At 39.8% G+C, this 25,526-nt stretch overlaps 1 protein-coding gene across 7 annotated transcripts in view; it reads right to left on the bottom strand.

The window, feature by feature from the left end:
- The window catches only part of SORCS2 (sortilin related VPS10 domain containing receptor 2), a 558,451-nt gene that overhangs the window by 369,650 nt on the left and 163,275 nt on the right, over window positions 1–25,526 (bottom strand). For all 7 annotated transcript variants that reach the window (XM_071808553.1, XM_071808551.1, XM_065836197.2 and 4 more), the window contains exon 2: window positions 5,734–5,801. In XM_071808553.1, the coding sequence (XP_071664654.1) occupies window positions 5,734–5,801 (68 nt within the window). The remainder of the gene's footprint in view (window positions 1–5,733; window positions 5,802–25,526) is intronic.

A 25,526-nucleotide genomic window follows, 5' to 3' on the forward strand; every position in this document is an offset into this window, starting at 1 on the left:
CACAGCGGAACCAGTGTAAATAAGGATATAATGGGAGGACAAAAGAGTTACACAGGTGTAACTGAAGGCAGTCTAATTTGATTGCAGAACCTGCATTACTCAGGATGATGCATTAGCCAGAGAGAGCACAGCCAAACATTAGATCCCAAGCTGAGTTTGCTGGGCTAATAATTAGAAAGCCATTTCTTCTTTTTTTTGTTTTTGCTTGCAAATAGAGCAAATTTGATATGGAAATCACAGACTCAATAACTCTATCCCTTGAGGCCATTGCTACAAAGTCACTTTTCAAAGCAGAACCACAACGTAAGACCATCTGGAAGTGCAAGTTGCTGCAGAATTCAGTTGCTCACTTATTAAGCAGCACTTCAGGTCAAGAAAGAATTTCACTGGGGCACCAGACTCTATATTGGGGTGAGTTTTTTTTGTTTGCTTTTAAAATTAATTTCAGGAAACAGGTGAAATGAGTTTCACCTACAAGTTCAAAGAGTTTGGAAATAAATGCCTAAACTCATTTTCTCACACTCTGTGAGCCAAGCAGGGACTGGAAATCTTACTTTCCAGAGTGATGTGTTGTTCACTGCATCTACCTTAAAAGCATCTCCTGCAATTTGTAGTCTCGGTGTAGGCACGCACCTTCGTGTAAATGCCAAAAGCGCCATATGGTCACTGTTCATTGACCGCTCCTGACAGCCAGTGGACAACACGGGGCAAAACATCCCTACATCTCTGAAAACAGGCCTACCTAGGGTTCAGCATGCAATGCTAAGAGGAGTTAACAGCGCCATTCATGTCAAATAATGTCGTTTGTTTTGCTGTGGTGAAGCAATAACGATATGGTGATGCCACTGGGAGAAATGGCAATTACACTGCAAGTCGCTTCAGCACGACCGCATCATTACAGCTCAATGATACGCAATCAAAACTTTATTAGCAATCATCATTAGCACCTATTATTCATTGCTTAGATCAAGTTAAGAAGGGGAAGACACTGTGTGTACCAGAAACAGGACGCCTTACCAGCCTAAGCACAGGGTTGGAAGCCAATTCCATGGCCATACACCAGTAAGTCACTGCATAACCTTCAGCCATCAGTTAGCATCTCCAGTTGGCCCACGTATCAAATGGAATAATAATAGACATATTTTTCCAAGAGACATTATTAGGATTAATTAACTCAGCTGTGCAGATAAGTATTAGCAATAATTTCTTAGTGACTACCGATTCACAGTTAAAACATTTGATTGTAAGATTCAAGGACACACATCTAAAGCTGCTGGTATGCAACATATGCAAGTGGGCACCTGTGGCTGTAAGACATTTGCATCTATACATTCATGCACAAACTGATCCACAAAACATAAAAACACATACTCTAGTATATTTTATACTACATGGTCAGTTTGATTCAGGTCCTACGTACTGTAAAGTCGCTGAATAAATATTGTGTGTGGACTCTGACAAGAACAGCGCTAGTATGCAAAGTATCTTCAATATACACACAATTTGTGAAGATAAATCTAGGACCTGAATTTTAAGTTTTAGTCACAGCATCAGTTTTTCATTATGCTAATAGGGCCTAACATGGCAAACACCCATATTCCCAATATGTACTGCAGCTTAAAAACTTCAAAAGTAAACTTGAAAACAATCCTCTGTTCTTTCTCAATAAGTTATTCTAATTTGCTTTCAAGAGGGAACAATGTCATCGCTGTTTATTTACCTTCCTTTTAGTGAGTCAAATAACTATACAATTTACCCCAGTCTTAACAATTACTTAATAAGCAAATTAGCAAAGTATCAGAAATAGCTGACTAGAAGAGCACCCCCTGGTGTTTTCTAACTGCGTGCTTCCACTGAGATTTATGCCTCCACTTCTTCAGTGTAACCAGGCAAGGCTGCTACTAGTAAAAAGTTGTTAAGACTTTCATTTTCCAGCACCATTTTTCCCGTTTATTCAACAATGAAAATACTCCAAGGTAATTAAAATTTAGGCCTCCCAATCCCGTAAGTCTTACTGCAATTCGAAGGTCACTGAGAACAAATTAGCATCACTGGACTACTGAGTCACTCTTCCCATCTCATCCTCTGTTACACTAAGCAAGGAGGAGGAAGAAAAAAAACAAACCAACTGAAAAAAAAAAACCACACACCACAATTATTTTGAGCGATTGGAGAAAAAGAAGAAAGAGGTGAAGAGGATATATGGTTTAGATCAAAAGATGCAGTTGCAAGAAACAAAAGAACTGATAAATGCCAAGCTGGGATAATATTTACTGATTAGCAAGATAAAAGTGGGAGATTAACAACATTAAAACAATTCACCTGGTGGGGACTGCTCAGGTTATAAAACAAATTTATTTTCATTTAGAGAATATCAAATGTCTGGTATGATCTAGCCAGGAAGAAGAAAAACACTGAAAACACTGGACTGACTCAGGAAAAAACCAGCATCCATTCCTAAAAAAAAAAAAAAGTGCCAAAATACTAAACTATATTTTTCACACCTGTTTTGCTGTATATTTGTTCTGATGCAAATGAGAGGAATGGAAAAGAAAATCAAACCAAAAAGTTTAAAAATATATATACATTGTGCACTCTGGGCAGGCTGCCAACGCAAGTACAACACCCTGGCTCCATCGGCAAACACGGAGCCTCACCAATTTACACCCAACCATTTCACACAGAGGAAAACAGGGACAGCTTCATTCAATATTTATTTCTATTTTATTCAGTACAAACAACAAGCTCCATGTCAACAGAGAGGGGCACTGTTTGATATTTTTGCACCAGTAAGTCTCATTTGTGCTTTTCCAGATGCAGGCGCTGCAGCTCCCGCAGTCTGACAGCCCATGTCCCGTTTCACACCTCAGCGGGCAGAGGGAGCAAGAGGAGCTGAGCCCAGGACAGATGCAGTGGTGGAGCAGCTACCACCCCTGGCCCAAGTGCTAATCTTAAACACTTGCTTCCTTTCAGCTCTTCCATCCTAGTTTTATAAACAACCAAAGCATCTGGTACATCTATTACTTCTAAGTGAAAGGGCCTGATTTCCCTATGATGCACACTAGCATAAATTTTATTTGAATGCAGTTCACACCAGTTCTTCTTTACACCAGCTGGCAGCAAAGTCTGAATGACCTTGTTTAAAGTGTTTATGTTCTCAAAAGAAAGCAACATTATCTGAAGCCTGGTTTATGTTTATTTTGAAAGAGCACAGAGTTTATTTTGAAGAGTCTGACTGAATAAGTTTAACAGGCTTCTACGACAGATGATACTGAAGCATGGATAGCAAAACTTGGAACAAATTGCACATGGTGTATAGGCCAGGGGCACACAACGGGAAAGCAACGTGTGCTTACGCAATTATGGGAGAATCCAAATTGCCATTTGGTTGTCTTCTTTGTACAAGATGTTGGACAAAAATTAAAACAGAAACAAACATGCAATTAATTTAACATCGTCTAAGTTTAAAGGATAACTACAAATGAACCATCGTAGCCCTAAAAAAGCCAGTCCTGAGTCAATACTAAACAGTCTTTATTTGATCTTACTCTCTTTCTTGCACACTCCCTTTTCATGACTAGACTTTTCTTTTACTTGAAAATATCCTTGTGCTGCCTGGATCACCGTCCCTGGCCAGATGGCACTACTCAGCTACTAGTCCGACAACAGGAGTTGCAAAGATATATTGTCACTGTGAGAAATCCCACAAGGTCAAAACAACGCTCCCACTACCATCCAGCGAGACCTGGACAGGCTGGAGAGTTGGGTAGGGAAAAATTAAATGAAATACAACAAGGGCAAGTGTAGAGTCTTGCATCTGGGCAGGAACAACCCCAGGTTCCAGTATAAGTTGGGGAATGACCTGTTAGAGAGCAGTGTAGGGGAAAGGGACCTGGGGGTCCTGGTGGACAGCAGGATGACCATGAGCCAGGACTGGGCCCTTGTGGCCAGGAAGGTCAATGGTACCTGGGCTGAATTAGAATCAGGGCGGTTAGTAGGTCGAGAGAGGTTCTTCTTCCCCTCTACTCTGTCCTGGTGAGACCACATCTGGAATATTGTGTCCAGTTCTGGGCCCCTCAGTTCCAGAAGGACAGGGAACTGCTGGAGAGAGTCCAGCGCAGGGCAACAAAGATGATCAAGGGAGTGGAGCATCTCCCATGTGAGGAAAGGCTGAGGGAGCTGGGGCTCTTTAGCTTGGAGGAGACTGAGGGGTGTACCTTATTAATGCTTATAAATATATATAAAGGGTGAGTGTCATGAGGATGGAGCCAGGCTCTTCTCGATGACAACCAATGGTAAGACAAGGGGTAATGGGTTCAAACTGGAACACAAGACGTTCCACTTGAATCTCAGAAGAAACTTCTTCTCAGTGAGGGTGACAGACACTGGACCAGGCTGCCCAGGGGGGTGGTGGAGTCTCCTCCTCCGGAGACATTCAAAACCCACCTGGACACCTTCCTGTGTAACCTCATCTGGGTGTTCCTGCTCTGGCAGGGGGATTGGACTGGATGATCTTTTGAGGTCCCTTCCAATCCCTAACATTCTGTGATTCTGTGAATACAGCCTCATTCAAAACAAGTAACAAGGCTGGCGTACAGCATGGCCTGGTCACAGACTGTTCCCACTCCCTACTCCCTTGCCCATTCCTTTCCTGGGATTGTCTCTATGAAGCTCCTTGCTCACACAGGTGAAGGGTGAGTCCCCATATAAGCTCTTGGGACAATATGAAGTTTACAGGTACCAAAGCCACAAGGTATTAGATAACCAATTTGTTTCTAGACCTGAAGCTTATAGGCTACATAAAAGTATCACATAAGTCTCCTCAAATAAGTCCCCTTTCATTTGTAACAATTATTTAGATATCCCATTGGAATATTTCAAGAATATTTCTACTGATACAGATAATCCAAGAAAACTAGCATAGCAAACACTGGAGCAATATAGTATTTATTGATAACAGTGAAATACTTCCACTTTTGAAGTGTATATAGTAGGCCTAGCAAAAATTTGTGGTGGAAGATTTATACAGATACACAGAAAACTAGAACACAAAAATCCCACTTAGCAAAACAAAATCAGCTCTCAAGAAGATAACCAGTACGCCCAGTATAACACAGGCTCACCCTAGCCCTGGGTTTGTGCCGATATACACCCCAAGTGTGCAATTTGTACAGACACAGGCAACAACCACAGTGATATCTTAGTTCACGGATGTTAAGAAAATGAGAATCAATTTCAAAATTTATTTCTATTACTACACATTCCCAGTTGTCTTAAGATACAATAAAATCTTCACTGGTTTAATTTAATCCAATTGTAACTGCTTCCAAACCAGGATTTACTAACCTCAATACAGAACTCAAGAGCAATAAGAACTCACAAAATACATAACCCAACAGAATAAGTATTTCAAAGTTTTTAAGTAGTTTTGATGTGAAATTTCTAAGAAAATTAAAAGAATGGCATCTTACAAAGTGGCATCAGAAAGATACTTTATAATCTCTATCACTGTTTGTCTCTACTGCTAAAACTCAATTCAAACTCTTTATTATTGAAATGCAGGAATTGCATTTAAGGAAAAAAGTAGTAAGAGCTGATGACAATCTGGATAATCTTCTCTGTTAGCATCATACCAACTCATCTCAGCAACAGTTAGGAAAGGGAGAAGAGACAGATCTGTTCTGAAGGGCAAGGTGGTGGTAGAGATTATAGGAAAAGAAGTAAAGGACTTACCTCCACAAAGAGCTCTCCAGCACTTTTCCCATGTCAGTGTGATAATACTTGGTAAGGATCAGGATCACCTAAATGAAAATGAGAATAAACATATTTATATATGTAAACTGATATAAGAAACAGAAGTAGATCATGGGCAGCATTATTCTGGTGAACACTAAAGTGAGCCTCCTAAAAATATGAACTGTATTTCAGCAGTTTTGCTTTTAGACTCAGCTTTTTCCTTTCTCTTTCTGAGAAGAGCAATTTCAGCACTCAAAGTTTTCTGCCAACCTGGTGACTTAGTGAAAGATTGCCCTTTTCACATGAGCAGTGGAGTTGGAACTGTCACAGAAATCCCCCCACCGCATGACAGCCCCCAAGTAATTTGTATGACTATCTCAGCAGGAGGAACCAATCTGGTTGCTTGCTGAAATTTAGGAGGCAACTGTCTTGGACATCTACAGGCACTTTTTTTCTTTTTTAATTCCAAGCGTTAAACAATGGTGATTAACTTTGATTATCCAGATACCAAATTCAGGCAGAAAATGAGCTCTTGTCTTTCCTACAAGATCAGAAATGCAGCTTTCATGTTTATTTTTCATTCCCAGAAGTATCACTTTTCTTTTTTTTGCCTTCAAGAACCAGCTCTGTAATTACTCATCTACATCACCAACAGCCAACAGAATACACAAACAAATTTTAGCCACAAACCATCTTCAGCCTATCAGACGAGTCAGCAAGAAACACGTTCCATTCACTCAACATCCAACAAACTCACCGGTCAAACAACAGAAAGCACTGGTCCATGACTTGTATATCAAGCTGAATACCATGGTTTATACTGTGATCATTTAAAACAGATTTCCTTCATTTGCTGCCAGTCTGTATTAGTGGTTGTTATACCCAGGTCCCCATAGCAACCCCACAGAGGCAAAACAGGAGGAACTTCGGGTTCCTTGCACCACTGTTGGCCTTCTTTAATGCAGGGTCAACAGCAGCCCCTAAAAGTTGGGAGTATGCTCTTATTTAGCTGCCACTTGCTCTGCTCCTGACTGCCAGATGAAATTTCCAGCAAACAGCAACTGTGGGCATTCAGTTTCATTATTCAGATCATTTATGCTGCAGTCTCTGTACACTGGAGCTTGTGAGAGAAGAGAATTCCAGACCATGGGTGTTACATACGTGGTGCTTTGGAAATAACACACCGTTATGCAGAACTGACCTATAATACCAGTCTCAGGGCTATCTAAGCCTAATAAATTCACAACAAGTATTCCTGGATGTATATTGATGTAAGTAAAAGCAGAACCAATTCATAATTTACAAATAGTATTATTCTTTACTATTCTCAAAAGAGGCACAATCTACCAGACCACTTCATTAGGATTGTATGATTTTATAAAAATCAAAGCTTGGTTTAAAATAAAGCAAGAAAAAAACAAAACCACCTTTTACTTTTAAATGTGTTACCATAAGACTTACAAAGCCAAGAGAAAGAACCATTTCCAAAAGGGGAAAGTATCTACTGATGAGATTCCTGGCTACAGCTCAAGCACACTCCATCAGGTCAGCTATTTATTCTGTTGTCAGTGTCTTAACTACAGCTTTCTGCTGGTGCTTGCAATTAAGCAGAAAAAAAAAGAAACTTTACTACTGGGAGCACCTATTGGCTCCAATTATTTAGGGAAATGTTTCAGACTGTGCTTTTCTGAACAACTGATATTCCTCTTAGGCCACAAAAATTGACCTGGGAGGTTTTTTAAAGAGATACAAGAATGCATACTTGGTGCACAAAAATAAACATCAAAAGGTATAAAAGATTACCCTTTGTTTCCTCACATTCACGCAGAGCCAGAGACTGAGTCCTGAACTTAGTAAGCCAACTCTTCTCATCCTTGTACATCATACAACCATTACTTTAAAAATTCAGATGATTTTCAGTAATGTATGTTGGAGCCACCTTGCCACAGAGCAAGTCTGATGTTTCATTCCTGAATTAAACTGGTTATTATCACACACAGAAGGTGCTATTGGGTTACCCTCAATTCACCTGCTTTGGACTTTACCTCTATGGAAGCATCAACAACACACCTTCCAGATAAACCATTTCTGTACCACAGCACCTGTCCTCAGAGTTAAAGACTTTCAGGAATGCGGGTGGGCTCACTGTGCCACTTGCTGGCCATAGCTCATCTAGGGGATGCCCACACCAAATCAGAAAGCTACTGCTGGTTCACACACTTCAAATGAATGGTTTCCAGGTAATTGCAAACTGCATTGGGGAGCAGTTATAAGCAGTAAAATGTCTTATCTATGCTGCAGGATTGGTGCCTTAATCCAAGTCATAGCTCTGAGAAACAGATGTCAGTATTTCCCAACCTGACTGGTAAATTTATTTAAAAATTAAAATACCTTATTTTGTATTTCAAAAATATGGACAATGACTTAGGAAAAACAAAGCCATAATGAGCCATTTTTGAATTCCTAAACCCTATTAGCAGATTCCTGTCACAACCCAAGAAGTACAAGGCTGCCAGGGGGCTGACCACTATTTCAGCTATGCCAGCGGATCTCATCCCAATATCCAAAAAATGTAGGTCAGCTATTTAACAGATGTTACAGCATTGTCCTCTGGATTGTGGATATCCTTTCAAGATAAACAGTGATCCTGCTAACCAGAACAGTGGTTTTTTTCCCAATTAATAAGCAGATCCAAAGAACAGGAGGAGTTATTTCACAAAAAAAAAAAAAAAAAAAAAAAAAGTAAAGGTCTTCAGGATCTCTGGATTCTGTGCATCATTTGTAAGAGTAGAGCCCTGTTTCACTGATTTCATTTCAATGGGGCTCCATAATTACAGGCACTTTACGGGTTGGATGGAAGCCAATGGGTTACACACACGGCTGTCCCAGTGAAAGTGCTTGGGTGACCCATAGATGGGGAGACGCCTGAAGCACAAGAGCGACTGAGCAATAAGCAAGGGGATGGTTCTTAACCTGCTCATACTGCCATCAGTCATGGCCATCTAAAATAAATGTAGCTTTTTTCATGTTATTATTTTATAGCTAAAATAAATGTAGGTAATGGAGGAGAATTAAATTTACCAGATTATTTATCAAAAATGGATTTACAAGGTTACCTAGAAATCCCCTAGTCTATCAAATCTCTTGTTTTATGAGACTTGTGAAACCATTTTAAACCATTACATCCTAAATTAAGTCACAGTTCTTTGAGTTAGTCCCCAGGGTATATAAATGGAGGCGGCAACAGTAATTCACCATTGTGTGCGAGGGATCTACGAACACCTGACAGTGCTTCTGGTCAAATACACATAAGGTATCTATCCCTTTTGCTTTCACTGCCCTGAAACAAGAGTCCTTAAGCATTCCTTCTTCCCAGACTCCTCAGAACGTGTTGGTTACCAATAAGACTATCAAGTCCATTCTACCTGCAATCCCGTGAGGCCTCGCCTTGAATCCCGTGTTCAGTTTTGGGTCTCTTATCATAAGAAGGACACTAAGGTACTGGAGAGAGTGCAGAGGAGGCGACAAAGCTGGTGAGGGACCTGGAGCACAAGTGTGATGAGGAGCGGCTGAGGTTGTTCAGCCTGGAGAAAAGGAGGCTGAGGGGAGACCTTATCGCTGTCTGCAACTGCCTGAAAGGAGGTTGTAGCAAGTGATGGGACAAGAGGAAATGGCCTTAAGTTGTGCCAAGGGGAGGTTTAGATTGGATATTAGGAAAAAATTCTTCGCAGAAAGGGTTGTCAGGCATTGGAACAGGCTGCCCAGGGAAGTGGTGGCATCACCATCCCTGGAGGGGTTTAAAAGGTATTTAGGCAAGGTACTTAGGGACATGGTTTAGTGCTAGAGTTAGGTTAAGTTATGGTTGGACTCAATGATCCTGAGAGTCTCTTCCAACTGCAACAATTCTATGACAAGAATTTTGCTTGTTTGGGTGTTTTAAGTAAATATAAGTAAAAATACATACATATTTTGGCCCAAAGCAAAGACATAGAAGTCTGGTACAGACCCCTTGGCTCAGTGTTTGGGCACGACAGATTTCTCTTTGGAGCAGCTCTTGCTGCACCTCACAGCTTTCTGACAGCCCTTGTACAGCTTGCTTTGATCCCAGCACTGCAGTTTCACCTCCCTTCAGAAACATTGGAATAAACAGAGCCTCATACTTCTCGTTCCTTGTCAGGTTCCCTGCACAGAACTCAGGAGACAGTATTTTCACCCTTTTCTTTCCAATAAATTGTTTTATTTTGATACTACATGATAGGCATATGCCAGCCATGTCACACCATACAGATTTAAAATAAAAAAGAGAAAAAGGAAAATGAAAGCTTTTAGCTTTTGTCACAAAATTAGTGCTTTGTTACATGCTGCTTTACCAAAACCCCTGATCTCTCCATAAAGCCAGAGCTGGCCAGTATTTGTCTACATCAGCCAAAGTATGGGAGATAAATCTCTTAGCATTCCAAAAGTCATAGGCAATGTGCATTTGAAGTAACTTTTCAGTGGCAGTAAAAACTCTAATTCTGGTCAATTTGTCTAGGCTGGTAGACTGTGAATGTCAGGTTTGGGGATTTTTGTTGTTTGGTTTGGGTTGGTTGTTTTTGGGGGGTTGGTTATTTTTTTGTTTGGGTTTTTGAGGAGGCTGTTTGTTTGTTTTTTAAGATGGGGGACATGGGGCACAGAGAGAATTTTGGTTCTCCCAAGCCCATGCCATTCGCCTACTTCCATGACTGTGTTCCTGTCTGGGCAGATTCTCACTGTCATGGTACTTACAGCTCCAAATTGTTCTCTGAGGTGTAGCCCTATCTGACCAAAAATCCTTTCTAGATGTGGACCTGTCTGCAGGAGTGCACTGGGGCTTCAGTGAATGACAGACAGGGAAAACAATCAGAAAATTCCACAGATATTATTATCCATGAATAATTAAAGTTAGAATGATCTGTGGTTTTCCCCTCTCCTTTTCTTTTGCTTTCTTCTGAAAGCGCTTTGCAGCAAGGCTGGACCAAAAAGAGCAAAACTTCACTTTAAGAGATACAATGTGCTTTTAATCATTTCCTAATAAAGTTTTGGCTTTAAAGCAGCCCATTTTAATCCTCTCTTTTCATCACCATGTCAGCTAAGAGGGGAGAGAAAGGAAAAAGGAATAAATTCTAGATCAATCAATTTCCCTGGTGTTTATGTTTTATCTTTATTTTCCTTTACTGCGAAGGACTTGTTAAGATCTTTCTCTTTTTGATAAACACTGATTTATGGAAAAAATATTCTCTTTTTTCTTTTTTTTTCCAATGCTCCCTCTATGATGTTTTCTTTCATGGTCCATTCTTAACAGAGATCTCTCTCTTTCTATCTACATGGAGATTCTTAAGGATCAGGCTTTATTTGACACCTGCCATTTTCTACTTGAAGTAAATTTCTTTTGGTATCTATTCAGATGAGCAAAAAACTCATACCTTCAAATGTGTAATTGCAAGTATGATTGCAAGTTTGTATGTTTTCCTAAGTTTATTAGAAGGTGAGAGCATGCTGTAAATACTTCAGGGTCACCAGAGCTACGAGAAAAACATACTGCTCAGACTGGAGATTCTGCAAACTTCTTTGCATCTGCTTAATTTAATTCATGTGAATGAACCCACTGAAATAAAGAGTAGCATTCCTGAGAGTCACTTGAACACAGGCAGTTAATACTCTGTATGACTGGAATATAAGCTGTTGTTTTGTTCAAGAGCACAGCTTAACTCACCTTTTCAGCTATTAAACTATTTCACTGTAAACTGTAACTATTTCAGAGAGATCAAAATGTTCTAGGCACAGACTATTAATTCGTCACCACCGCCCCCTGCACTTCCAAAACTTTCTTGACAACTAATAATCAAAAAACTCCCTAACAAATTATAGGCAACCACCTACTTCTCCAATCCCTCAAGCCATTTTCACGTTTGCAGCAGCAGGCGCTTCAGTCACCATGATAAGGTCTTACAAGAACAGTAAAAACCAAGGGATTATTCATTTGAAGTTATATTGCCACAAGTCTATTATATGGACCAACTGCCATAATACTATTAACAACTCCATAATAATTTGATTATGCTGAGAGAACTGTAAATGGAAAGAGAGTGTTTAGATATACTCTGTTGCAGCGTTACGATGAAAGGTGCAAAAGAAGACATTTAGACCATTACTAAAGCTATTAAGAATTCACTGTATAAGCTGCTACTCCTCTCTGGTAATAGAGTTCACAAAAGCAACCCATGACTTAACATAAAAGACAAAGAATTAGATTTATACTTGCCCCAACTAAATTGTATTGGGAGAAACGAGAACTTACTGTGTATGAAGTCACTGACTGGACCAGTGCACTTGTCTTAAGCATTAGTAATAATTCCATACAGTGAATTCATTCATAACTCACAGCAAGACACAACGGCTGAACTCCTATTCCACAAGAAGTATTTCTATCCATAGGAGCTGAATCTTGAAAGTGGTGGCTGCGATAGCTTCCAGATTCAAAACCATGTTAACAACAGCACTATCACATTGACCCTGCAAACATTTATACAGAAGAGTAATTTTAAGATATCTAATATATTTAATTCACTATCTAGCACAGAACAGGATTATATTCTGTTAGCACTGTACAAACACAGAACAAAAAGACAACCTAATGCCTTTGGGAACCTACAGTCCGAGTTCAGAAAGAGGGAAGTCTTCACATCATCAACAACTGATGTAACATTTCCAATGCAAGCTCCTAAGAAACTTATGGCAGAAACATATCAATAAAGAGGCTTCCCAAATCTATTTTCCAGCTTTCAGAATCTCAGGCAGTTGAGCTGTTACTTCAGTTTTTAGCAGCTGGCTGCTTGGATAAGCACAGGCTTCTAAGGTGGTACTGCCTGACCCATCAGCACAATGACAGAGACTATTGTGTTTTAAATAATTAATGGTCAGACCTCAAAAATCAAAGCATATGTAAAACTGGTCAACCAACCTGGACTGCTGGTACTCTAACATACTCATGTTGCTGCTCATTTTTATAATCATTAGATGCAGCTCTTAGATTTCTGAGTATCCTGCAGAACTCGCTCAAGCAAATGGGAACTCAATTTTAAGGCCACAGAATTACAGGACCCAAAATTCTAGATTATATCTGCAGCTTAGGAAAAAGTGTGTAACATTTTAGCTAGTCGTTCAATTAAACTTCCTGTTCTTTTTCTAAGAGCCTGAATCAATGTCACCTTTGACACAAAACCTCCAGTTATCCAACACTGCCTTTTTCTACACAGCCACAGTATTTTTTAGCTTGAAATATTTAACATAGCATTTGATAAGCTCTTAAAACCACATCCACAAACATGCCAAGAGAATACATTTCTAAAGCATGAAGCAAGAAATTTGTTTTTCCCCAGTCTGGCTTGACTCATAATTGGAAGGTGGTTTTTTTTGAAATATGGACTAGTTTTACTTATCTCCTCTAATAACGTATTCTAAATTGAATCAACAATCCTTCCTGAAGAAGCAAACCCATTGTCTGAATATTCTTTTCCATTCCCACAAAAATTCAAGAGGCAGCAGAGCTGACATGCTGAGAAGACATAAGTAAAACATCTTTATTCTCTTCCGGCATAAACTACTACTCTTTTCAGGAATGCAATATTATGGATAGGCAGTTCACCTTGCTCATCAATGTTATATAGCTATTCACTACCAGAAAAGAAAGATCAAATTTTAAGTGCTGTTTGTGAAATATTCCCATTCTGTCATGCATTGTTACGGCCCAATAGTAAAATATAAAAATTCCAGTTGAGCTTCCAATCTGCATCACTAAATCCTTTTTCAAAGCCAGAGCTTTTTTTGTTTGTTTATTTTAAAACACTACCATGCAAAAATAATTACACCCTTCATTTCAAAAAATAAATTATTATGCAAGTCATATGGAAACATCTGCAGAGGATCCCACAAGCTGGGAAGACTTCATCTGACGCAGGGCTGTTGGCAGATATGTTCATACCAGTTACTCTCCCTCACAGCTGCTCCGTCTTCACCAGAACCACAGGATTAAATATCATTTTACCAGATAACATCGTATTTATCAGAGGTTGCATCAACCTACACTGACGTCAAAATTACATTTAATTATGTCTGAGAATGGCTTATGGTGTTCAAATAAGACCTAACTGCCTATCACAAAGAGGTTTTATAACACTGTATATGGGAGCAAAGATTCTGACACTGCATCAAGATCAGCAAAAGAGTCACAGTGTTTAATATCATTCTTGTAATGAATAAGGACTGTACTTTATATTTCCTGAATACTGTAGGTACCTGAGTTTATTCTTTATAAATGAGAAATGTAAACATGCCCACATGATCTACAGAAAGGGATAAAGTCACACTCTACCTGAAACCGGTACTGCCAGGACAAACACACTAAAGACCAAGGCAGTTACATTATAGCGACAGAGTGGTGATGATTAGTATTTTAGTCAAAAGACTAAAGACTGGGGTTGCCTAGTAAATCAGGAATAACACAAAACAGATCTGGGCATGTTATTGAAGTGCTGTCTCAAAAAAGTCCTGTATTCCTCCAGGGGGGCGGGTGCCAGTGCCTCTCCAAGCAAGGACCATTTGCTGTGCAGCTTCGCGCAGGGACAGACTAGGCCCGATACCCACCCCTCACTGACCTTCTATTGGGTGGTCTCTGTATGTTTTAACTGTTTCATCCCTACTTACCTTGCTGAAATAACTGATTTCAGCAAAAGTACCAACACGCTGACCCCAGCATGTTACAAAAGGGGAGCATTCCCACCCCAAGGCCAAGCTTGTCTGCCCCCTGAGGCCACATTCAGAATAAATTTGGAACACCTCAAATGACATTAACAGAATTCAGCTACTGTAAAATACTGGTAATGACCCCCCTTTGCAAGGAAGAAGGATGAAAGCACATTCATCTTCAGCATTATCCCTGAAGCAGCAGAACTTCATATCCGTGCCAAAGGAAAGGGTGTAAAAGAGTTGAGGGAACATCCAACTGGGTTAGGAGACTATTAGAAAGGGCTTGGGAGCAGTTGGGAAAATTGGTCAGGTGCCAAATATGTCAGAGAAAACATTGTAAGGGGCCAGGGGAGTGCTGGAGAGTTCTCCACATTCAGTCCAAAGCCAAACAAGGAGGTTTCCAATCTGTGAGCACTGAATTTTCGCCAGCTTTTTGTGTTTCCTCACCCAGCTCTGCCCTAGGTGTTCATTACTTTTAGAGCCACGGGGCCATCAAAGCTAAGTGGAATTATACAGCATTATCTGTGGAAAGAAACAGCTACTTTGCCAGGCAATGCCACATCATTTTGGATCCTTAACTAATCCTGTCCTGTCACACAGACACTATACTTTAGTTTAACAAGTATGAAGAATATTAACACAATTGATCATCTCAGAGCCAGGTTTCAAATTAGTCTCGCATTCCAATCTTAACCCTCTAATACATTTTAAATTACCTTCAGATCAAGCAGATACAAGCAGGAAAAGATTGTAGGTCCTGATAAATGAGGCCTATATTTCTTTGTTTTACTCCAAAACAGACTTAGGCTTGCCACAGATTCTTTGGAGACAGTTTTTATATGTCAGCATTAGGAGGCTATAGCTAGGGCTGAAAAGCAGCTTCAGTAAAAAACTCTTAATATGAAATTCTCCCCCTTAGGGACTGATGTTTTTCATGCTTGGTCTCTCCTCCAGTGATCCCAGATTGTTTTAGAAATAGCTTAAGAACTTCTTTCTTCATGCTAGAACTACTCTTTTCTGTCTTCATAGATATGATAGGCACAACAGTTAAGCAGCACAAGACTTGGAAGAAAAATATTTTTAATTCCTGCCTAGAACACTTCTGAGCAGTTATCTCTAACACTTGAGCTTTCTCATCGCACTTCTCTATAGAAATGCAGTAATTTCAGGCTTCTCGCATGCCCTTAACATAAGGTAGTAGTACTGTGTATTTTACAGTTGGGAAATGGAGAATAAGATGTATCACTCTGATTCATCCCATTTAACTTTAGGATGTACCAGCCCCTAGGCACAGATACCTCTGGAGATCAGTTTTGCCTATCTAGATCTGATTAGTCCTTTGGAAGTACTACTTCTACTGATTCATGATGCAGAGGACCTGCACTTCCAGCTAGAGCCTCTCAGAAAGACTGGATGAATTCATGCTTAAATGAGTTGCAGAAAAAAATCCAGAAAACAACATATAAATACAACATAGAAAAAGAGAACAAACAGAAGCAGAATCAGCAGACAAAATATAAACTGTGCTCCACTAACTTTAAGGATCTTTTCCAATCCATGATGCTCCCAGGCCCAAGTCTTTCATCTGTTCAAGACCACTTAGCATCACACAGTACTCAAGACTTAGAGCAACGCATCACCACTTTACAGAGATACAGTTATGTGCTTCTATATCACAGATCTCTGATCTGACATGTAACATAAACTCTGCCCCAAAAGTATACATTTTCTGTAGGCCAAAAATTCATTTTTCCCCCTACTTGCCTCTCCATGACAGAAAAAACCCAGAAATATAAGGAAAGAGTTAAAAGAAACTTATGCAACTACATGTCATCTCTGAAGGTACAGCAGACTAGTTTTTGTAACTACTACAAACAAATTTTGTTTCTTCAAAATGGCACATGTAACTATGATGTGTTTCATATCAAGGTACTTTATTACAGAACTTAAAAGTATTAAACAGTTTAAACTTCTGTACAGTCTACATGACATTTACTGTTGTCCTTCATTATATCGAGCATCTCTCTGGAACTGCTATTTATTTTCCAATCTTTTTTTTTCTAATCAGATTGTTCTATATTTGTATTGTAAATGCCTATCTCTATTTACATTCTATTTCTGAAACTTACAGCATAGCCTCCTCTGTTTACAAGTCAGTACTCTTTCTTATGGAATTAACCTTATCCCCCCACCCTCACCAAAAAAAAAAAAAAAAAAAAAAAAGAAAAACAAATAATATGAACCTTTTAATTCTTGCAAATTGTTTTTCTTGAGTTTGGAGTTTGAGTCTTAACTGCTGCCATGACAGAAAGGCACCAATAACCAGAGTGCAGAGGATACAGCCCAGACCCAATGGCAATTTTTCAACTCAATGTTGTTAGCGAATGGGTGGTTTCTTTCCTCCCTCCTCACCCTTCCATACCCACGCATTTGGTTTGAGTCTGATCCAAAGCCGATTTCAACTAATGGCAATCTGTATTACGCCCATTCTAAACATATTAAAAGTTAATCAGATCTTGAAATTTCTTTCATGAAAGGAAGGATCTTGATAAAACCAGTACTTGCAATAGCCTCACACGTTCTGTGCAAAGGAAAAACAAACAACCTATATTTTCCACAACATGCACATAGCTTTACAAATGTATGGCTTCAAATGTCAAGTTATAATGGATGAGACTACTGAATGAGAACAGGTATGGTTATACTTACTGATGTAAACTTTTTTAACCCAGTAATAGGAAATTACACACCTGAAGATCTCTCTAAATATACACTTGTTAACCAAAGTAAAAGTTCACTTATAATGCAGAAGAGAAAATGAGCAGAGGTAGACTACTGTAAATGACAGACCTACTATGTCACTCCATTATAATCTAGGCCCATATTTTTCAACAGCAAGTAGAAGGGAAAAGATGCTTTCAGTCCAGCCCAAGCCACAGTTTATTTTCTAGACACAATAAAATGAATAAAACATCCATTCAGGATTACTCAGCCATCTCCTGAAGAAAGAAGCATGTCAAAAGCTGATCAAGGTTCTTCCCTGCCAATTCTTCAATGAACAATCTTTTTCCCAGTGGGAGAACAGTGACAATTCTTCAGGGAAAGCAGTGTCAAAAATAACCAAACAAAAGTTTATTTTAGCTAAAATCTGACTTTCAACAGTCAAACGTGTGGATAGTATGCCAACAAAAACTCTTGTGGCAAATATAAGAAAAAAAACTTATCAAAACAGCTCAAGCTTTCTTTCAGAGACTTAAAGCCAGCAAGCATAACACATTACGGTATCAATTAATACAGCATTGTTATTACTACTGTATGAAAGAAGAAATTATAAGCGTTAAAGTTCAGTGCTGGGAGACGCTAATGAAAGAACATCAGTAATGACTAGAACTCAGTCTACAGATTTACTGCCTTTATTCACAAACTGCCCAGCTCAGAGCTCTACCCACAGAAACCTGTGCAATTTCAAGGGCATTGATTCCCTATCAGCAGGGAAAGAAATCAAGTTCCCTCCATATTCCTTGGGCCAGAAAAGGGGAAAGCTTGATGTCTGTGACAACAAATAGGCAGTGTTTTACCTAATTTAATCATTTTTTGTGGCTTCCCTCTCCCTTGCCCAAGTCACAACACAAACAGCCTAAAGTGCTTTTTGCAAGGAGGAAACATAACACATACTGCTCTTAATCAGTTGTGTTAATTAACAGGGAGACAATCAAATAATTTTTGAATAAAAGAAAGATCCAGAGTATGGATATAAAGGAGACAGATTACAGCGCATAATTACAGCGCATAAACAAGAATCATCAGAGACCTGGAAATAATGTGAATTCCCCATGAATAAAATAAAAAGGCATTACATGTGCTACCAGAGAAATGCATCAGCCAGGAGGGGGAACACAGGTGCTCAAACACATCAGGTCAGTTCTTTGGTTCCAATCCAACTCAAGCAGCATCCATTTTCTCAGGGGGTTAATCTATGTGGAGAAGTGCCAGTCCTTAAGAAATATTTACTCCTCAGAGCCTTAAGAGAAATAGCTTAGGGAAATGTGCAGGGTCTCTGATCACAGCTTAGGCAAGCCTTTGTTTTGTTTGTAGTATCCTGGTACTAACAGGCTATGGCTCTGCATGACCAGCCAATATGAACAAGGACTGAGAGATCTGCAGGCTGAATACCAACCTCAACATACCCAGAAGTGGCATTATGACTAATAACAAATTTAGTCCAAAGTTTGTAAAAATGGATTTGTGTCTAAAAATCAAGACTAGCTGCTGAGTCTTTCTTTTCTTTAAAATAAAAGAAAAAGCAACTAACATACTCCTCCTCCACAAATCAATGCATTATAGATATATTCCTCTGGGTCTGTCTTTAATTATTAATTACCATTCGGCTTTGCAGTGACTCGTGTGGTTATTTCACACTGACAGACTAGAGAAAACGGTCCATCCCACTTCAGCTACAAGAGGGGTAAGGGGATAGGTAAGAGGAAAAAAACGGGGGGAAAATCAGTAAGCCTGCAAGACAATCTGTTTTTTATACTTCCAGAAGATGATGCTGTTTAAAATTTTATTTTCAACACCAAAGGAAAAGGACAGAAATTAAAAATTAAATAACAGCCTATAGCTAAATGCTTCTTATCCAAAATGCTTAGAATTGAGCTGCAAATCCATGGAAATTGATATTTCTTGAAGAAATTGCAACTACAACCACAATTTCAGTAATGTTCAATACAGTGAAATATAGCAGTCCTCACAGCAGGTAATGGCAGATAATGATCACAAAATCATAGAAAGATCACAAAAGCTAAATGTTTTCTGCCTAAATTCATAACGAACTCAAGTGAATAAAGGCTACAAGATAAATATTTACTAGGGTCATAGACAAGGTAATTCTTTCCTGAACTAAAAGAAACTAAAGAAAACTGGGGGGAAAAACAAACAAACAAACATGGTTTTGCTTTCCAGTGCTGGTTCCTTTCTACTGTGAAGTGAATGACTGTGAAGTGAAAGATTTCTATACATCGGCATCTCAGACAGCTTGTAGGGCATTTTGTAGTCTAGCTTTTAGATTCACGAAAATGTTGGTAGGTTCTTGCTCCTAAAATGTATTTGCAGCCTGATTTACTCTAACATTATTTGTATTTTGTGTAAGATCCTATGATTGTTCCTGGAGGTCTATGTGTCATAAACAGACACGAAGTTCCGATTTATTCCAAATGATTAATTTGATATTTTACTCTTTTATTAGGAAGAAGGGATGGGCACAAAATTCCCATAGTCATTATGCTTCCCTGTGACATAGTGGTAAGGAGAAGATGGTCCCTCGATGGTGCAATGAAACAGTCCTCATGAAGCGAAAAACACAATCATAGTTCTTTAAAAGGCTTTCTTTATAAAGAGGTGGTAAGCCAAAGATCTAGGTTCTTTGCATCCACTATCTCAGGCACTGTCCCATCCCAGGCTGTGGCTCTCAACAGCTCCCTGAAGGAGCATAACGCTTGTTGGGGGGGGTTCAGGTGGGCAGGTAGGATAGCAACTGCAGCCCAGCATGTGTCCAGGAGGAAAAGGGATCTTCTCCTTGACCTCTCGCAGGTCGATGCTCTGAGGTGTCAGACAGTTATCATCTTGATTGAGATCTGCGGCCATTAATGAACACTCAAACAGCACCACTCAAATGGCCCTCAAACGAAAGGAATAAAACGAAGGCATCTCGGATGCAGAGTCCAAAGCTAGAGGGGATCACCTGGTCCTCCTGTCCAGCTTCCTCCCCTCCTTCCCTTCCAGACTCAAATACATATAATTCAGAAACATGCTTAAAGCACATCACTCAACAGCTACCTGCATTTCAAAAAACATACAGCTCCTACATCTTCCTCTAGTAAAGAGTCCCAGTATTTATGTGAACAGCCAGGTAATAATGACTTATTTCTAGATTAAACTTGTCTACCTTCAATCTTTAGCTATGGGATCTTGTCATCTCCTTGTATAGGAGATTAAAAGGCCCCTGCTGACAAATATATTCACCATATCTAAGTACTTCTACACAGCAATCACATTACCTCTTGACCTCTTCTCTTGTATAAGATTAATGACTGGCCTCCCTACAGCTCATCTCATAAAGCTTATTTTCCAGCACCTGGGTCATTTTTTGTGAGTCCCCCCTCCACCCTTCACCCACTGTCTTCCAAGTATGCCCTCTAGAAGTGAGAACGCTTCTGAAGTGAAGGCACCAGACCTGCACAGCAGCTTCCAGGGGCAGAGGTAAGTTAATTTCCCATCTTGTACTTGATATTCCCTTTACAGACAACCCACAACCAGCTGACAGGAGCCCCATCCCAGGTTTCCACAAACAGCAATTCTGGGACAAGCCAGCATAGTGCTGCTACTGGAGAGCTAGGTTAAACATTTTGTGCTTCTTTTCCCAAAAGGAAAAGATCACTTGGCAAGCACACCTAATAAAAATAGAGAATGCAGAGAGGCGACTCAACGAATGCAGATACATCCAAAAATAATCAGCATTTTTTCATCCACACCAGCAGGTTCTCCCCAAGAATCCAAGAACTTTTCAAGCCCAGACATTATTCACATCTCAGACTCCGAAGAGCTGTTTCTAATCTGTTTCCTCTTGGTTAGCCTTAGGCTTCATAGACCTACACCTACACCTCCAGCAATAATTATTCTAACTAGTCTCTGCTTCCCTGGGCTAATTGCCAGTAGAATCCAACTTATTTTCTGCAGAAGAAAGAGCAAGTTTGGTTCACAAATACAGATAGGAATTTCAGCATCAAGAACAAACCTCATGAGCCCTCTTGGCAATCTCAATTCAGTTTTAAGTACATGTTGAGCAAGTTACCCCCAATAACTTCACATTGATTTCTGGGCTGCTACTTCCCAAAGCAACCTTCTACCTTGAAAATCATACATTTTTACTTTTTAAAATTTATTTCCTGATGCACTGCTCTTCATCTGGCTGTATTAAAGTGAATTTTGCTGGAACTTTGTCATCTAATCACCGATTTCAGATTATCTTTGCAACAACCTTCATTATTTTACCAGTTTTCATGTCACCTACAAACTTCACAGCAAAATTCACATCAGTGCCCACATCAAGGATTGAATATACAGAAATACTGACTAGCAGTGGATTCAGAAGTAGAGTCTACAAACTAAGGTCATGAGTTTTCACAAAATTGTGAACTAAGTCTCCACTGCTTCCCAGAGGAAGATTTTTTTTTGCAATACTTGACCCAAACAGACTATTCTAGTTGGTGGAAAACATGCTCCAGCTTCTGTAGCTGACAGACCTGCCTTGGGCTGTAAATACCCAAGATCCTTTTTTCTACAGTAAGCCTTGAATATCTGTGCTAACATTTGAATTCACAGCTTTTAAGGAAACACCATGTGTTCCAACTGTCATAGTTACCCAACACTAAAAAGTCTACCAGGCAAAATAAATTTTCTTCTCATAACACAATGGGTTATGTTCCTAATTGCAGAACTGGAAATGGTTAAAAAAGACAAGTTTTCACTGCATTACATCACGCTCAGCACTAACATGGCTCCAGTGTTGGCGTCAGCTTGAGGGTTTGCAATGCACTGGCTCTAATCAAGAGACATACTCACACTCATCTCTCCAGAACTCGCTGCTTTGTCACCTCGCCAGGAAAATGAAGCTTTAGAATTTGTACTTAATATCGCCATTACAATCGAGCGTTTTCTATTCTCTTCTCTGCTTTCAAATTGGGTTTCCCTCAGAACTGAAATACAAGCTGCAAAGTTTTATGTAACTCATCCACTCTGTCAGGCAAACATTTAAAATACCAAAAAAGCTCTGAAGCTAGTGTTTTAACAAGCCTTCAGCACATACGGGCTCTTCTGAGTTGAGCAGGGAAAAATTAAATGAAATACAACAAGGGCAAGTGTAGAGTCTTGCATCTGGGCAGGAACAACCCCAGGTTCCAGTATAAGTTGGGGAATGACCTGTTAGAGAGCAGTGTAGGGGAAAGGGACCTGGGGGTCCTGGTGGACAGCAGGATGACCATGAGCCAGCACTGGGCCCTTGTGGCCAGGAAGGCCAATGGCATCCTGGGGTGTATTAGGAGGGGGGTGGTCAGTAGGTCAAGAGAGGTTCTCCTTCCCCTCTACTCCGCCCTGGTGAGACCACACCTGGAATATTGTGTCCAGTTCTGGGCCTCTCAGTTCAAGAAGGACAGGGAACTGCTGGAGAGGGTCCAGCGCAGGGCAACAAAGATGATTAAGGGAGTGGAGCATCTCCCTTATGAGGAAAGGCTGAGGGAGCTGGGGCTCTTTAGCTTGGAGGAGACAGAGGGGTGACCTTATTAATGTTTACAGATATATAAAGGGTGAGTGTCACAAGGATGGAGCCAGGTTCTTCTCGGTGACAACCAATGATAAGACAAGGGGTAGTGGGTACAAACTGGAACACAAGAGGTTCCACTTAAATTTGAGAAGAAACTTCTTCTCAGTGAGGGTGACAGACACTGGAACAGGCTGCCCAGGGGGGTTGTGGAGTCTCCTACTCTGGAGGCATTCAAGACCTGCCTGGACACCTTCCTGTGTAACCTCATCTGGGTGTTCCTGCTCTGGCAGGGGGATTGGACTGGATGATCTTTTGAGGTCCCTTCCAATCCCAAACATACTGTGATACTGTGTCTATTGGAGAAAAGAAGACCAAGGGCAGCCATCTTCCACTGCCTAAAGAGATGACAGAGACGGGCTCTTCCCGGAGTCTGAGAATAAGCAAAGAAAAACCACAAGCTGGAGGGTAAATTCCAGTAGGATATGAAAGGAAAAATACTTTCAACATGAGAGTAGTTAAGTACCAGGACAGGTCATCCAGCAAGGCTGAGGAATTTATGTCCTTGGAGATCTCAAAACATGCCTGGACCAGGCCCTTAACAACTTAATCTCACTTTTGACATAAGCCCTGTTTGGAGCAGGAAGCTGGACCAGATGACCTCCAGATGTCCCTACCGACCTCAATTATTCTGTTATTCTATGTCATATGAACTGCTTTTAAATTAATCTCATGCGTCTTAATATCTCATGTGAATGTCATATTTTAAGATGAAATTTGATCAAGAAATTTTTAAGTCCAAAACTTTAGAGGAAACCAAGTATATTTTATTACTATAACCACTTTCACCACTTTGTAAAGAAAACTAAGGTTTTTTCTCCTTTTCATAATGGCTTCATAAAAAACATCTGAATAATTTATAACCTATCAACTCTACTGCTGCTATTGCAGTTGGCTCTTCTCACAATGATAAGAAGACAATAAAAATACCTTCTTTTTCCTGAGATAAAGCCAGTTCAGAGACAGCATTTCTACTTGGACTTTACAATCCCTACCTCAGTTTTGTGGCATAATTTGTGGGCAGAGTACTGAGTACGTTGCTAGGTTTCCACTCTTTTTTACCTTCGCTGTTCTCAAATCCTTTCTCATTATCACAGTATGGCAACAGAAACTCTATAGCTACAATAACCAGAGCTTAACCTAGACCCCTCAAAAAAAAATTTAGAATCGCAGAATTATTTAAGTTGGAAAAGACCTTTAAGATCATCAAGTCCAACTGTAAGCCTAACACTGCCAAGTCCACCACTAAACCACGTCCCTCAGCACCATGTCTCCATGTCTTTTAAATTTGCCTCCAGGGATGGCAACTCAACCACTTCCCCGGGCAGCCTGTTCCAATGCCTGACAACTCCTTCTGTGAAGAAACGTGAATTTTAGTATGAATTACTTCCTAATGACTATGACTAATAATGGTCCCTTCCTCCCCCAAACCAACTTACTTTAGCAGATGAACAGTTGCACCCAGTGATTTAGTCCCAGTCATTAATCTAGATATTGGCAGAGCTAGGCCCAGGGCCGAGGTCTCACAACCAAACCAATTTTAGCACCAGGCAATCCCACCTCCACACATCTCAACCATTTTTTCCAGTGAGATACTGTAATTCATTTGTTTATATAGTCAAATAAATCATTAAATGTCAACAACAGGCTTTAATAATTTGTGATACTAAACATTATGAATACAAGGGTACTTGTTATAGACTAGCAAGTATATGTTTAATTGTGATACTTAAAGTTGAGCAAATAACTCTTCCCCGAGAAGGAACAAGAAATATTCTCCATTCTTCTAAGCACTGTTATATACACGCTTTGCAAAGGGGGGGCACTATATACCAGCGATAAAGAAATGATCTTCCAATACATAGTCTATAAAATATTTTGAAATATTCTGGATGAAACACTGCATAGAAATATAACACCACGCCATAGTCTGTCATTTTAGCGATAAAACTATACGCTGTTGCAGTATGCCCTTCACTCAAATTCACCTCGCTGAAGAGAGGAGAAAGGTAGTGGCAGGATGGCTCATTTTGACAAAGTACCCTGTAGCAACCATATCAATTAGGTTTGCATAGATCTCCAAGTGTGAGGCGGCTAATGAAACACTGATCATTTTCCCCAACTCTAACTTAGACATGTTAATTAAAAATTAGAGGAAATCATCATCGTATAAAATGACTTCACTGAGCAAGAGTATAAAAATACCTACCAAGCAGGGCTCTGTACACGAGACTTCTTTTCAAAACTAATTAAAATGGATATTTCTGCACATGCAAGTCTACCCAATGAAACGCAAATAATAGTTTGAGTTTAACATTTAATGATTTCTCTGTTAAAGAGAAGACTTTCATTCAGTAATGCTATAATTTACTCTGAGTAAGATCCCCTTAATCATCATGTTTACTGCCTCCTTTTTCTAGCCAGCCCTGCAATTGGCAATTTAAGATTTAAATTCTGACCACTTAAGCCTTTATCTATTGCATTTCCCAAGCCCCGTCTTTATTTTCCTCCTTGTACCAGAGATGATCTAGCTGAATATCTTCAACAGCTGACAAAAAGAGCTGGCCATACCAGCTCATAAAACGCCAATGAGCACAGCTTCACCCTGGCAGCAGGATGAGTTCAGTTCAGGGGCACAAGTGACAAGAAG

The sequence above is a fragment of the Patagioenas fasciata genome, chromosome 4 (genome assembly GCF_037038585.1).
Source record: "Patagioenas fasciata isolate bPatFas1 chromosome 4, bPatFas1.hap1, whole genome shotgun sequence".
Taxonomy (NCBI): Eukaryota; Metazoa; Chordata; class Aves; order Columbiformes; family Columbidae; genus Patagioenas; species Patagioenas fasciata.